This window comes from Sesamum indicum, linkage group LG9 (genome assembly GCF_026168435.1).
Source record: "Sesamum indicum cultivar Baizhima isolate 11 linkage group LG9, ASM2616843v1, whole genome shotgun sequence".
Classification (NCBI taxonomy): Eukaryota; Viridiplantae; Streptophyta; class Magnoliopsida; order Lamiales; family Pedaliaceae; genus Sesamum; species Sesamum indicum.
This window is the reverse complement of record NC_142665.1, coordinates 19665126-19681204: the sequence shown is the minus strand read 5'-3', so window position 1 is coordinate 19681204 and position 16079 is coordinate 19665126. Positions and strand designations below refer to the sequence as shown.

The 16079-nt window shown below is 35.5% G+C and overlaps 3 protein-coding genes across 4 annotated transcripts; 1 reads left to right on the top strand and 2 right to left on the bottom strand.

Annotated features, from left to right (window-relative positions):
• Nucleotides 1–2280: 2280 nt before the first annotated feature.
• LOC105178038 (lipase-like PAD4) lies at nt 2281–8646 on the top strand. Its single transcript, XM_011101378.3, has 4 exons — nt 2281–2438; nt 2570–2909; nt 6728–7450; nt 7525–8646. Exons 1-4 carry the CDS (start codon nt 2419–2421, stop codon nt 8386–8388), a joined length of 1947 nt encoding a protein of 648 aa, XP_011099680.2. The 5' UTR covers nt 2281–2418; the 3' UTR covers nt 8389–8646.
• LOC105178039 (amino-acid permease BAT1 homolog) lies at nt 8602–11353 on the bottom strand. Of its 2 annotated transcripts, XM_011101379.3 has the most exons (6): nt 10907–11348; nt 10645–10827; nt 10269–10388; nt 9680–10177; nt 9344–9526; nt 8602–9253 (listed from the first exon to the last, which is right to left on the bottom strand). In XM_011101379.3, the coding sequence occupies exons 1-6, from the start codon at nt 10967–10969 to the stop codon at nt 8762–8764; spliced, it is 1539 nt and encodes a 512-aa protein (XP_011099681.1). In that variant the 5' UTR covers nt 10970–11348; the 3' UTR covers nt 8602–8761. The 2 variants fall into 2 exon arrangements, with proteins under 2 accessions (XP_011099681.1, XP_020554813.1); XM_020699154.2 differs by lacking the exon at nt 10645–10827 and having other exon boundaries at nt 10907–11353.
• A 1252-nt stretch (nt 11354–12605) lies between these two features.
• LOC105178040 (Photosystem II reaction center PsbP family protein) lies at nt 12606–15853 on the bottom strand. Its single transcript, XM_011101380.3, has 4 exons — nt 15306–15853; nt 14919–15074; nt 14014–14341; nt 12606–13117 (listed from the first exon to the last, which is right to left on the bottom strand). Exons 1-3 carry the CDS (start codon nt 15696–15698, stop codon nt 14081–14083), a joined length of 810 nt encoding a protein of 269 aa, XP_011099682.1. The 5' UTR covers nt 15699–15853; the 3' UTR covers nt 12606–13117; nt 14014–14080.
• Between the last annotated feature and the right edge of the window lie 226 nt (nt 15854–16079).

The following is a 16079-nucleotide window of genomic DNA, read 5'->3' as shown; positions in this document are numbered from 1 at the left end:
TAGTCAATTCAGTGAACTTGACAACTCACTTGTAAAGCACCCACTAAAGTGCATAGACGTCACACGTACATCATCAATGAAATATGACACTCATAATATGAATGAATCACTTAGCTCAAGTCTCAAAGAACTCCTCAACGCCCATTCTTGAAGGTTCTCGATTTTAAAATGTTTAAATCCAATTTTCGAAAGTTGGTTTCATAGTTGTCATCAAATGGACAACCTAACTTCATTAGTTTAACTGATCTATTGGCTTTGTTCGTAAAATACAGTACTAACATATAATATAACAAGACAAAGATAGCCAAAGAATAAATGTATATTCATGAGATTATTAACAGTATATTACAAAACAACTAACTAATTGGCTTTCCGATCACCTACACTAACAAAATTGAGCTCAACACATAATCACATCCGATTTGAGTAGATTACAGCCAACAAAAAACCACCCTTTATACCGAGTCATTCCATTCAACTGCACGATAACCTAAAAATTTATAAAAGAGTGATCAGCCCAAATTATGCCAGATATCTAACCTAATGTAGGCTGATAAACATGGCCTAACAATATTAATATACTCATGTTGTATTTCAACCACATGTAACATGACCCATCCTTTTTATATGTGTGAATAAAAATATAGGCAAGTGGTTGAAGCAAAACTAGAAATGAGTGAAATTGAAGAAATTAATGGGGTGTGGGGCTTGTGATGTGCATAGAGTCAAGCACAAAGTCACTCACGGCGTTGTTCATTCCTACTTCTTTTTCATAAGGGTGGGGTTGGGTTGGGGTTTAGGAATTAGGACCACCTTTTACGTATTGTGTTGTCCATTCATTCATCCCCAACAAATTGCCCTATCATTAATAAAAGATTTGATCTCCAATTGTTCAAGATATATTGATATATACTTTTGTGATAAGATTGCATTTTCAAGAATCAACCCATGTAGATTTGTTTGAATTAGGATAGATCATTTGTTTTTAATACATGCATCCACATCAATAAATTAAAAATTACGCGTTATTTCATTCTTAGTTGACGTATGTTGATTTTCTAGAGCCATTTAACGATAATTTTTTTTTAATTTTAATTTTATCACTAGGAAGAAAGATAATACTAATGACGGAATATTAAGTAGTAATTAATTTTAGATTTATTCCTAAAGATATACATTAAGTAAAAATACACAATATAATTTTTAGTGACAAGAATAGTGCACCAAATTGTCGTTATAAATCGACGGTGGAAACAAAAATATGGTCATAATTATTTTTGTTGATGCAAACTGCAATCTACTTTATCATTATATATGTGTTATTAATTGTTTATAATAATAATTTTTTACACTAAAGTTTTGCCATTGATTAATTATTGCTAGTGATAATTATTATGCCATAATTGTTCTAATTAAAACTATAAAAATCATCAAAGCAACAATAATTTTTTATTTTATTTTATTTTATTTATTTATTTTATGTGAGTATCGTGCAGTTATCTTTGAATTGTATTATACCAATGTAATGTGGTGAAGCAATTGTTGATACTCAATTACTCACTGTACATTTTTAATAGTACCAAAACAATCACATGCAATGATGATCATGTAATGTAAGATATCTTCATAATTACACCCACTCCCAAGAAAAACAAGAAAAAAATTAGTGAAAATCAGGACTGAAAAATAAATCAAACTCGACTACAACTCAATTTTTTGAAATTAACGAATCACGTTCGAACATTTTTGCTCAACAAACTTTCAATTTTAATTTGAACTCGATTCATTTAGTGTAAAATTAGTGATATACACTTAAAAATATCAAATTACACGAGTTCAATTCATGTTATTAATTAGTAAAAATTTATTTAAACTCAATACCTTTTATAATCAAAACTTAATTGAAGTTAAAATTTTAAATTTAATAATAATACAAATAAATATAAATAACAATCTGTCTGACTCAATCCAATTTATTGAAACTAGTGGAGCCATAATTACAAGGCAACCCATCCCACTCAAGAAGTGGGGGCAATCACTTCAATTAGAAACAAGTCTTGAAGACCCTCTCCCAATTTGTACCACATCCATTGAAACTCATCATATAAAAGTTTGTTTCAATTCGATTTATTAAATTTAATAATTAAATCTTCAATCAAAAAAATGGTACCCGCTAAATTTTCAAATTTAATTCGAATTCGACTCTTTTAATATAAATCTAATGAAATATATTTAAAAATATCAAATTATTTGAACTTAATTTATAATTCAATCAATAATAAAAACCTATAATCAAATGAGAATTCAAATAATTAAATTTAAGTAATAATACGTTGGACTCGACTCGGCAAGAGTCTTGAAAAGGCTTTCCACATATATACCACCTCAAAGGGAACTAAGAGAGGAAAGGAAGCTTCAATGGAGCCCGAAACTTCTGAGTAAGTTGGAAACTTGTTTCTTTTTTGATAAAATTTTAATTAAAGATTTTCCAGTCCTGAATTTGACTTAGAATTGTCTAAACCAAATAATCATTTTTCTCTCTCAAATATCACATGACTTCTTGCTGCAGGTTTGAGTCCAGTGAGATGCTGGCAACGTATCTTGCTTCCACGCCCCTCCTGGAGGAGTCATGGCGGCTGTGCAGCCGTGCCAACGCCGAAGCCCACCAGAGCTTCGCGGTCCATCGGGCGGCGGAGGTGGCGTACGTGGCGTTCTCCGGCGTGCAAGTGGTGGATTGCTCGGAGGAGAGCTGCCGGAGTTTGGTGGAGCTGGAGAGTGGGGGCGGCAAGGGCGTTTTCGCCGGTACGTTTTGTGGTGGCGGGGATCAAGAACAAGAACCCGTCATGGTCCACGGTGGCCTGCTCCAACTCTTTCTCTTTTTCTATCATTCCCAGAATTTCCAAAACAAGGTAATTTCTTGTTTCTTTTTTTGCCTGCTTCAAATTCAATTATCATTACCGTTTGATTCAATTTTCAATTAATTTCCAGCCCTAGAATTTCTTGTCGATCATATTTTACATTGTATTTAAATTCTAGCTCGAATCAAATTTAATTATATTTAAATTATTAATGTAATGAGTACTTAATAGTGTAATTAGTTCGTTCCGACTTTCGAGCAATTATTTTTAGTTAAATTTAATAATATATTTTTGTATTTAAAATTGGAAACCATGATCATCACTACCCTTTTCCTTTTTTTTTTTTTTTTGGCCCTTTTAATCTTACAAATTTTATTTTTGGGATACCATAAAATAAAAAAGAAAAAGAAAAATATACGATTTTTTGGGAAAGATCAAGTCGAGTTTTTTTCTTTAAAATTAAATAAATGAATAGTTAGGAATAAATGAAAATAGTTAAATAGAATGGTGGGGTCGTCACAAATTCCCTGTGATAATCATGATTGAAAATTGGCGCAACTTGCCTTCAATCAAGATTCCTTTTCTATTATTATTATTATTATTATTATTATTATTATTATTATTATTATTATTATTATTATTATTACTACTACTACTACTATATGTTTTTAAAATAATTAGAGTATTTAATTATTGAATAAATAGATAAATAGGTAAACTACTCATTGATGTTAGGTCTAATTATACAAACACCCGATTTTCGTAAAAAAAATATAAGTATATTCCTTTGAAGTTATATTTGCAATTACAAGTGCAAATTTTATTTGATAATGAAATTTTATATAAACACCTTTTGAGGTATATTACACTAATATTGTATGAAGGAATATTTCAAAAAAATAAAGAATTATTTTAAAAGTGTCGGCATAATTTACTCCTAAATATAAAGCCGTGGCAATTTTAAACTTGTATATGGTTTGATCAAATTGTCGTATAAAAACGATTATAGTTTGGAGGGTCGTTATCAAGAAGGTGCAATTTCCGAAAAAAGCCAAAGTTCTATTTAATGTTTGTCCGTTCAACTTTATAATCTGCCAAATCTTTATTTAGACTTCATTTTTTCGTCGGTATGGATTAGATTTTTTATTTAAATTTTATTATATTTTTTATTTTATTTAATATATAAACATTATGTATATATATTTTTAAATAAAATAAATAATATATATGTATATATATATTGGGATAAAATATGTCATAGGAGGACTTAGAATAGAAGATCCAATCCATTATTTTATGTATACCGCGTATATTAAAATTCATATCATTATATATTTTGGTTTGTGTAATTTAATTTTAAATAGTGTCAGTCGTACGTGTATGCTCAGATTCCTTTTGGTAAGATTTATAAGACAGAAAATTATAAAAACCACACTCGAAAAACTTTAATTAAGACCTTCCAATGTCAAATTAGATAGATCGTAAAAGAGAAATGCTTAAGGTATTATGACATATTAGAGTAATAAAAGTTGTACGATATTACATGAACTACAAATTTTAATTGGTTTTTGTACTTTAGATCGAAACGACCCGAATAAAATCGCTTGAGCTGAAAGTGTTGATTTGTATACGACTTTCAGAATATTATTCCCACATCATATTTTAAAAAATATATTATATATATATATATATATATATATTGTAATAAAATATTCAAAATTTAAGTTTGAGAATTGAATATATTTGAGAATATCTGAAATAGTATAAAGTAAAAAAGATGCGTTTTGAAAATGACAAGAAAAGCATAGTAATATTTGTGGGGACAATGAGAAGAAAGTAAAACTTTTCACACTAATTCAATGAATTTGTAAACGAAGTGAAAGGGACTGCTTGCAATGCCATTGTCCTTTGCATGTGTTTCTGTGTATTTCATCATTTCCATCTGTCGCTATTTAATTATTAGTAATAAAAAATTGTGTATAAAATTATTGATACGGACAATTAGTGACAGTTTTTGCCTAATTTTTTTGTCGCTAATAGGCTGTCTGTAAATAGTGAAAATAAGATGAAAAATAGTGTTTTTATATTACTTTCTGAATTGTTTAATAAGTGGATTTAAGTCTAAAGTTATAAGCAGCTTTACAGAATTGCAATTTTTATAGTTCATTTGTAAAATTGCAATTTAGTTGTTTTTTCAAACACTCGAGCCTCAATTTTTTTTTCACTTTTAATTTTTATTTTTTTTAAAAAAAATTCTCAATTTTTATTACTGCTTAACTTAGAATTTTCTTTACAACTTATCCCACCACAAAAACGGAGGCTATTGCAAGCACACAATACTGGACTCCATACTTTACAGAATTTTAAAATTAACCTCGTATCCTGTTTAAAACTGCAAAGAAGTCCAAAAACATTAGAAAAAGACCCCCACGTAAAAAAGGGGGGGTTTTTTTGGAAACATTTTTGGACTCTTTTTGCATCTTTTAACAAAATATGATGTTAATTTTAATATTTCATAAGATGTGGGATAAGTATGAAATAACTCTAAAATATGGGGCTAATTTTGCAACTTTACCTTTTAAGAGTAGTTGATTGCAATTGGGCTGCGCTGACATGATTTTTTGTCCGGTTTGGTGCATTCCCGAAGCAGACGGCTACCTAAATTTATATTTTGTTGAATTCTAACACAAAATACATACCTATATATATAATGAAGAAAATTTTTATCTGAATCAAATTTAATAGAATCAAACCAATCACAAAATAATATATTATATTTGTAATGTGATTAATCACTTTTTTTTTAATTATATATCAATTACATAAAAATATATTAAATATTTCATATAATTAATTTGACTTTGACCGAATTAGGCCTGAATTAGAATTTTTCATCCTTAAAGGGTGGGATGGGATGGATGTGGGGTAGAGGTAGGGGTGGGTGGTCAAAGAAGACATCCTTGTATTGTACGTCAATTATTGAAGTCTGCTAAGCAAAACAGTTCCGAGTGTCATTTTCACACACAGAGTGAGTGACTTGAGGAAGATTACTGCTTTAGTGGACAACAATTGCTGTTCACCCACTAATATCTACCAATTTTCAGTTCACACAAATAATAAAAAAAAAAACAAAAAGAAGAATATATTTGTGAAAGATTTCGAATATTTTTTTTATTTATTTTGTGTAATTTTGTATTTCGAGCATAAAATAATATGTTATTAAAGAAGTCATGGGACTTTCGTTTTAGATCATGGAGTTGAGTTCTGCTATTGGAATATGATTCAGAACATCCGTATAATAGATTGAATTTTCGATTTTGTTTAATATATACATGTTATGGGTATAAAATCTGTTATGAAATAAAATAAATGACATAATCTTTGTACACTATGACGTGATGTGTATATATGAAATGTAGAAAACGTAACATGATTTGTAATTGAAAACCCAATCCATCTGTTTAGGGTGCAAAAATTGAGAACTCTTTTTGAAAAAAATAAATAAACAAATAAAACTTTGAAAAATGAGCATACGTTACGTCGAAAAAAAAAGAGATTGTTGCCCCATTCTTGTTTTAAAGACTTATCAACTCATTGATTTTGATATTTCTTGTGGGAAAAATCTAATTCAAATCGGATTTGAACTAGTTATACGATACACTTATGGTGTGATTGATGTATGGTTCAAGAAAAATGACCAATTACCTTACAAATATACAAGTGTATGCATGCATGCATGTCTCTTCACTCTCTAATAATCTATTTTACAACTTATAAGCTAGTTCAAGAGAAGCTGCGGTTGAAATGCTATGCTCTTGAAAGTATTACGAATGTGGATTATAACGGTGTCCTTGCGATCATTGATGCAGATTCTTGAAGTACTGAACTCAAGCAAATCAGTAGTTTTCACCGGCCACTCTCTAGGCGGCGCTCTTGCTTCCCTCTCAGCCCTTTGGCTCCTCTCCATTACTCAGAACATTTCACCTTCCATCGACGTTTTATGCATCACGTATGGTTCGCCGATGCTTGGCAATGAATCCTTCTCCCAAGCAATCCTCCAAGAACGATGGGGCGGCAACTTCTGTCACGTTGTGGCTCAGCACGACATAGTGCCGAGGCTGCTGTTTGCGCCGGCATCTCCGTTTGTAGCACATCTTCGTGCCCTCTTCGCGTTCTGGCAGTTATCCATGTCGTCCCCAGTTTTCGAGCAACTTGCTTCACAGTTGTCCTATGAGAACAATGCTCAAGTGTTGGACAAAGTGTTGGCTTGTCTTGAAGAGAGGTCAAGATCAGGATGTGACGGTGGAGGAGTACGTTCGTTTTGGCCGTTTGGGAGTTACATGTTTTGCACAGAAAACGGCGCCATTTGCTTGGATAACATAATGGCTATTGTCAAGTTACTTTACTTGATGCTGGCAAAGGGCTCCGTTGAGTCGTGTGTATACGATCATCTCAAGTATGAAGATTATGTGGGGAAAGTGTGTTGGCAGTTCTTGCGGAGGAAAAGCTCGGCAGAGTTACCCTACTTTCCTGAGTCGAGCAACGAGGTTGGGATTGCGTTGGCTTTGCAGTCATCAGGGATAGCTTCTCAGGTAACTATAAGTTTACAACTGAAAGATTCAAGGACTTTGTGAAGTTTATTACAGCTGATGCTTGTTTTGGACAGGAACCAGCCTATGGGACTGCAAGAAACTGCCTTGCAATGGCAAGAAAGTTAGGATGTAAGCGCAACCTCAACAATGCTAAGATGGCTGTTTCCTTAGCTAAGATATCTCCTTTAAGGGCTCAGATAGAGTGGTATAAGGCGTTCTGCGATAGTTCTGATGATCAGTTGGGGTACTACGACTGGTTCAAGCGAAGAACTGCTTCAAAGAGAGGCTCGAAAGTGAACATGAACCGGATCAGGCTCGGACAGTTCTGGGATGAGTTGATCAACATGCTGGAAACGAATCAACTGACTCATGATTTCCACAAGCAGCCAAAGTACGTTAATGCTTCCAACTTCTACAAGCTCCTCGTTGAGCCTCTGGAAATTGCTGAATACTACAGAACAGGCATGCATAAGCAGAAAGGCCACTACATTGAGCACGGCAGGGAAAAACGGTTCAAGATTTTTGACAAGTGGTGGAGGGACAGAAAAGTAGGGAATGAAGAAAGCAACCCAAGAAGCAGGTTTGCAAGTTTGACGCAAGATTCTTGTTTCTGGGCTAGAGTAGAGGAAGCCAGAGATAATATATACCACATCACCGGTGAAATGGATTCAGGCAGGCGTTCGTTTTTGCTGGACAAGATTGAAAAGTTTGATCGATATGCACGTGAGATGATCGAAAGGAAGGAGGTGTCAGTAGATGTACTGGCCAAAAATTCAAGCTACAATTTGTTTAAGGAAGAATGGAAAGAGCTGAAATCCAAGCTGCAGCTATTGCCGCCTCATTTTCTAGTTTCTCAAGAAGGAAGGAAGCAAGATATTGTCATGGAAGCGGAGAATACCTTCTTGTCGGGTTTTCATGATGGTAAACTGGTTTCATGAACATGTCAACCTGAAACATTCTCCTTCAGGACTATCTAGTGCTAATGCAAGAGTTCCCCTTCTAAAGTTAGTACACCAGGCTACAGATGTAAGATTTATGAACTGTACACTTGAGCAAATTGACATTGTCTTTGAGTGACAAGTACCTAAATGGGGAATAATACCAAATGCAACATGTTTGTGTATATAGTACTGGAGACAGTGGGAACTATATTTCTATTTAATCAGAGGACTCTGCATTATGTGTGGTGATAATTACATCGATGCTCTCGAAATTTTATGCATTACAAAGAATATGTAATGAAATATGCTTAAACATCAAGACAGTGGCAGTGTAATTATCCCTTACCTTCGCCAGCCCGACAATTTGGTATCAAACCTTTCCATTGGGCGTGTCGATATTCCTAACAGGGCCCTTGAACCATTTTCTTGCATCCACCATCCACCAAAGCATAATCAAGCCCAGACCAACACCCAAAGCAACTGGTGCATAGTTGAAAGTATCCCAAGTGATGGGGTAGTACGTCGGCAGAAGGAAGACCGAGCAGGTGTAACAAATCCAGAGAAAGGCTACTAAGCAAACTGGCCTTCTTGCCCTGCCCAAGTAGAATGGTCCGGCATTGAAGTTCTCCTCTGCCATCACCAGTCTGGCAAAGATGGGCACAGCATAGCCACCAACCCATCCGATCGTGCATATGGACGTTATGGCAGTGAAGACTACGTTAACCTTCAGGATTGGTAGCCCCAGAAGAATGCAGATAGCAGCACAAAGCCATACTGCATTTGAAGGTACTTTGTGCTTTGGGTGGATTCTTCTCCATACTGATGAGAATGGAACTCCTTTATCTCTTGACAGAGCGTAAACCTGGATCATTGTTTTCATACACAGTAAGACCTACCTTAAACTAAAAAGAAGTTAATTCGCAAAGCATTCAAATAAGTATGTGAGGCTTACAACTCTGGCTGCACTGGTGGTTATCGACAGCCCCCCGAAGAAGAACGAACCCCAAATGATAAAGAGCAAAATTATTGCTCCAGTAGCACTGTGATATCGGCCATGAAACGCGTCATAGAGTATTTGAGCTGGAACAAATACGCCCGCAGTCTCATTAGATTTGTCATACAGGTAAGAAGGATCCTGAAAGAAGAGTCGCAATCATCAGTTATGTTTTAAAATTGTCAGAACATGGAGTTTGATCCTTCGTTACATGTTCAACATTAATACATGTCACTGCTTGAGGTTCTTTTTGTAATTTTAGAATATTTTAGAGGCGCACAAGGAAATACATACCTGAATGCTGAAGGTAAGAGCCAATATATATGCCCATCCGAATACTGAAATGATCCCTATGCTTGAGAGAATTGCTATAGGACCATTCTTGTCAGCACCCTTTGTTTCTTCAGTCAGATGGGCTGCGGCGTCGTATCCATAAAGAGAATACTGACTGACAAGAAGAGCAAGAATGGCTGCATACGGTTTGCTAGATATCCCTGTCGAGTCGGGCGCCATTTCAAATGAGGAGAAAACATATGAAGCCGGCTGCCTAGTCAGGGCCACAAGAGGAAGCATAATGACTATTACTAATCCACCAATCACCTGCCACCATATTGAGATGATATCGATGAATGCAATGACTTCCAGCGCAAATGTGTTCAGCACTGCCCATATAACGGTGAGCCCCATATACATGCACAAGAACAGCCATCGAGGAGCAAAGTATCCCCCATCTTTATTTGTACCAGTACATAGCAGAATGATGCTCTGCAGCGTCTGAGATCCTGCATAGGCCTAAAACAACAAACAGATGAACGGGAAGGAATTCGTTAGAACATTTTGCTGCAGGAAATATACAAATTACATCAATGATTTGTATGTTCACCTGTGTCCCTATGCCTGCAATCAGCCCTATTGTCTCGAGCCAAGCACAGCACCAAGAAGCAAAAGGGCCCCATTTCGGGCCGGCTAAATGTGCAGCCCAGAAATACAGTGAGCCGGTAGTCTGGCAATTCAGAAAAGTGATCATACACTAGTTCAGATTCAAGCAATACAAACATTACGGTAGCAACATGAGCTTCTGATCATAGAATTACTCTTCTCAAACATGTTTCTAGTTTCTTGATTTCCTATAATTCGTTAAGGCACGTAAACAAGGAATGTCTGTACTATGATCACAATTCACATGACACAAACAACAATTAAACAATAGTAGTAGTTTCAAGTCAATTCCAATGTTCCTCGGGGGAAACGAGACATACGGGGAAGGAGGAGCAAATCTCGGCCATGGCGAGGCCGACGAACCAGGTGAAGAACGAGACGACAATCCAGCCCCAAACAAGAGGGGCAGGCCCTGCATACAGTAAACTGGAACCATAGAGAGGGGTGATCCCAGTGAAGAGTGTCATTGTTGAGAAGGATATGGCTAGTGTTTTGAATAAGGTCTGCAAACAGGACAAGTTTCCAAATTAACATACAGTCGTAAACAAGAACAAGAAATTTGAGTTGGAATTATGGTTATACCATTTCTCTTCTCAGTTCTTGCTTGTACCCAAGCTCGTTGAGCCGTTTCTCCGCCGAATCCATCTCCTCCACCTACTGCTTCTTGAACTTGAGAAATTCCAAGATTCTGTCAAACGTAAAACTCAACAAAGCAAGAAACCTCTCGCTGCTCAAAACATGAAGACCAGAGGGCAAAAATCAAGAATCCAGGGACATAAAACTCAAGAAGCCTGTCGATTCTCATACATGCCTACCAGAAGGAAAAACAATTCGGTGTTCTGGGGTATTTAGGGAGGTGGGGGTTGACTCGTTCATAAACGGCGGTTTAGTCAAAACTGTAGAAAAGCAGGAGGTGGGAGTGCATGGTTTTCTCTACTGGGCAGATTTGAATTCATTCATCATCCCAAGACTGAGGGCCGCGGGAAACTCTAATGCCGACCTCTGATATGATAAATGCAATTTATTATGGTGCGATTGATTACAATTTGAAAACAATAGATCATTACATGATATGTTTTATGTGATTAGATAGGTAGTTTATATAAGAATTTTTCAAATGAGTAGGAAAAAATGCAATTTTGCACGAGGTGGTGATAGTTTCATATCGGGAAAATTCAAAATTTTCAAAAGATGACAGTAATTTATGAAAAAAATGATGATTTCAATAAAAAAAAAAAAACTTAATTTGGCTAAAATTTATCATATGACCTATCCGTAATACCTAAAATAAACTTTTAGGTCAAATTAAAATTATTTTGAACCTAAATTATCATTCTTCATAAACTATAATCTTTTATTATAAATCTCGAAAGAATTTGAATTGAAACTACCACCATCATTGTGTGAGCGGAACAAAATAATATTTTTCGTGCAAGTGGGCTATGTGTTGACAAGAAGCAACCAGCGCCGTTCTTTTGCGTTTGCATGTAAAAAATATCAAGTTTAAAATATTGAAAACACTTTAATATCTGTAGAGGTCCCCTTCTACTTCTTATTATTGGAATAGGGAAACACTTAGCTCCGTGAATCTCTGTAGACTTTGAAAAACTCACGTTTTAAGTATATTAGCTCAAATGTGTAATTTATATGTATTTCGACAAAGAATTTATCGTACCAAGAAAACTGTCCTGATCCATGGTAATGATCAGAACTGAAAATGGCTCCAATTTTTTTGAAAATGTCTGAAAAAAATTAAAAAGGTGGTGAGCAGTTGAATACAAGAAACTGGTAAGCAAGACTGTTTCCGGGTCAGAGTGGATCTCAGAATTTTGACTTTTCTTGTTTTGTTTTAAGGCATTTACGACACCTCATAGTCCTCGGAATTAGTTTTATTCTCAGACTTGATGTCATCATGATGATCACTGTCTATGTCATCTTCATCTTAATTTCGACCAAGTAATAGTAAATAATAAATCAACCGGTCATTTGATATGTGTAGCACAAAGTACCGTCTCGATTTCTCTAACTTGTAACTTTATGTTAGAAAACAGGGATAATTTCATTTATAATATTTGATTTATAGTCTATTTACCTAAATTATTACTGTCTTTTGTGTACATACAAAAACCATCCCTATCTTTTATATAATAATTGTTAACATTTTTTATGAATGTATACTTAATTTTTCAAACAGTAAAAGTAGTTTGTGTAAATGAATTTACGTGTAAATTTTTAAAAAATAAAAATAATTTATATGAAAAGGCGGTAATAAAACTGAGATGTCAACAAATAACAGTTTCCGGCTTGTTGCATTTATATTGATAACGGAAGCTGCAAGTTGCAGCCGCAATAATTAGCGTTCCCACCTTCACACTTAGTTTCAACTCAATCTCAATGTTCTGTCAAATATTTACATCGCTTGTAATTTTATCTCACTTGGTTTTAATGAGATAAAATGAGATGGGATGTCTTGGACAAGCAAGCACAGTTGAGAAGAAAATTGTAATACAATCTTGAATATTTCATTGCTGAGAAGCATAAGCTGAATCTCCAGGTGCTTTCAGATATTAGAATTTGGCAAGTGTTTGTTTTCTTGAATCAATACACATATTCATATGCATGAAACTTCATCTGTTGATGTGCAATGCTGATATCAGTACCAAATGAAAGAATGAACTCACTTGAAAATAAACTCGGAAGAATGTACTATGGCCCTGGTGTTAAACGAGAGTGTTTACAGGTAGCTGTCTGTGTCGGGGATTCCATTTGTCGAGAGCAACTATCTTGCACTGCCTGAAAAAAAGATGATTTTGTAAGTGGAGAGTCGAGACTCGGTATAGGGCTCTGCCCGGGACACTGAAGTAATTTTTGTTTATGTTTTGAGAACCACGCTGACATGGGAAGACACTGTTACGAGACGTCGAGATAAAAGCCGGCTTCTGTGTCAGTTTTGCAAGAAATTCAAGAGATCACTAGAGATATTTTTCCCTTGATGTCTCGTAGCCGTGTCTTCCTGTGTCTAGATGTTTCATCAAAATAAAAGCAAACTCAGATGCATCCTTGCTGCTCTATCTTTGAACAGCTTCTGACTGTACTTATGGTGATCCCAAAGGATTGCATGCCTATGTATCCATACGCATTTCAAAATCAAATGCATGAGATTCTGTTATTCAAGAAAAAGAACCACAGAAATGGCATGTTCACGAAATCAAATGGGATATCATTTGGTGGTATTTCACCAGTTTTGAGTACGGTAGTCTCTCGTCTGGCAGTGGGCTTCTATCTTTGTAGCACTAAAAGAACTGGCCCTCTTTCTCACCACTTGAACTGGAACTTGTGCCTTTTTCAATCCTTACAAATTCTTAAGACAATTATGCAAAAATGAAGCAGAGCAATCCACTGTGCAAAAAAATGTGATGTAAAAGTCTAGGACTGAGTTCTCTACTGCACTTGAAACATTTTGATCAGTCTATTTCCTAGTCTCATGTTAGATGCCAATGCATATGTTCGGCTTGTTTCTAGTTTCTAGCTATCAGATGAGGAACCTTTTATCTGGAGCCTCAAAAATTGTTTTCCAGGATCCTATTCATAGCCTCAACGACGGGAGCGATAAATAGCTACATAAATAAAATCCATTGCAAACAAGCACCAACAAGATTATCAACAACCTAAACACGGAAACAGCTTACCTGAGTTTCTGTGCTCAAGCTGGTGGTACAAGATGGAGGACACCAAGAAAGAACATATGATCCACATTTAGGTTGAAGGAACGGCATCAAACGAATGCAAAACTTGTTCCAGTATCATTCTCCTCTCCATGTCGAGAAGGTTATCTAACCCATCAGAGTGAGTGATATTCAAAAGGTAGAGCTTCTTAGATGTCACAAATGCAGCAGAAAAGACCCTTTTCAGCCCTCCCCTGGTGCTATCTACCTTGTATTCAAACTCATACACTTGAAGCCCTGCATGACCGGATCTCTCCGACACAGAAATTACCTCAGCTTCCTTTGTACTTTCCTGAACATTTTGAAATTTCATATCAATAAGGTCTGTAACAACGAAGAATCACAAATTGCAGAGCTTAACAAACAAGGATAAAAAAGGCCTGGGAGAAAAGGAAGTAGCCTAATTCTTTCACTACAAAACTGCTTCACTTGTAACCAGGGAATCAAAGAGCAAAAGACGGCATTAAGAAGCTCTTCTCCTTCTTAAAAAAAGATCAGACATCAATCCGCACTATGCATGTTCCCTAGAATAAGAGAATCGAATCAACACATACACCGCTACATACTGAAACTTGAATATATAACATGGCAACACTAGGTAATACATAACAACCTATATTCTGAATGCAAATGCAATTCACTTCCCCGCTCGCCTTTCCGAAGCGGATTATACCATGTAACTTGGTTTCTTTATTTCCTTATAACACGAACTGTACGGGTAACGCATTCTATGTTTTCCTTTCATCATTCCATGAGACTCAGCAGAATTACCACCGAACTTTGGTTTCACCACAATGTAAACCCCACATCGAAAGACTAACACAAACAGCACAGCAATCACACTTAGCATAGGAACCAAATTTACAGACCTTACGTCTTTCAGCCTGGATAAGCTTATCCGCCACAAACTGAGGAGTCCCAAATTCACCAAGACTAGAAATCCGAGTTGGAATCACAACTACACCTACATTATTTGCTTTCTTGTTTGAATCCTCGAACAGAACAGTTGCCCCCGCTTTATCCACCTGATTAAAATGGATTCCATCCACATTAGTTCCCAAAACCATCAAATAACACACAACTAGTTGTAATGAGACATCATTCTGCCTGGTTTTAAGGATAATGCAATTGCTGTTTACTTCTATCACGTCTCTTTAGATAGGATCTTGCAGAGAATGTAACATGGGAGAGTGTGTGTGTGTGTGTACGCGTGAGAGTGAGAGTGAAAAATTTCACTTAGAAAGCGGAAAAAGAACCTTAATCCAGGAAGATGGTACGAGGAAAGTAAACCCTTCTTTGGAATCGGTGTATCTGTCGAGCTCCAACACTTGGGAGGCCAGCGCCTTCGAGAAAAACAAGAATCTTGTTAAGGGTTCATCAATTGATAACAGAAACCCAACAACTGAGAGGTTGAAAATTCTTCTATCCACACCATCTGGCAATCTTCCACTACACTTCCCATTAGAATAAAAAGAAGATAGAGAAGACGACGAGGTGGTGATGGTGGTGGCGTTCAACGGGGAGGAAGAAAGCGGTGGTCGTTGTGTTTTTGATGGTAGAGATGAAGGAGCTGAGCTGAGATTTTGAACAATGAGGAAATGGGGGTGATGTTGGTTTGAAGAAGGAAGAGATATTCCGCAGAAAGCCATTGCCTGCTGGAGACTGAATGGCCAGTACTTGCAGGCTGAGCGCCACCGCCAACGGCCGCCGGTATATAAATGGTCCAAAATTCACTTGTCTTTTTCTTTTTCTTTTTTTTTTTCTTTTTTTGGGGCGGGGGTGTTCATATACTCTCAATTAATTGCCCTTAGATATACCGTCTTATGTTCATTTTGATGTAGAGAAATAATTCATTATTGGGAATATCTGCCTCCTCTCAAATTGGTGTAATTATACGTAAATTTTATATAATTTATAAAATTATATTTTGTATTTTGATATTTGTTCATATCTAATAAATATATTTTTTTAGTTAAAATTTATCAAATTTGTAAATATTAGAAAAAAAATAATAGAATGTAAATTCATAT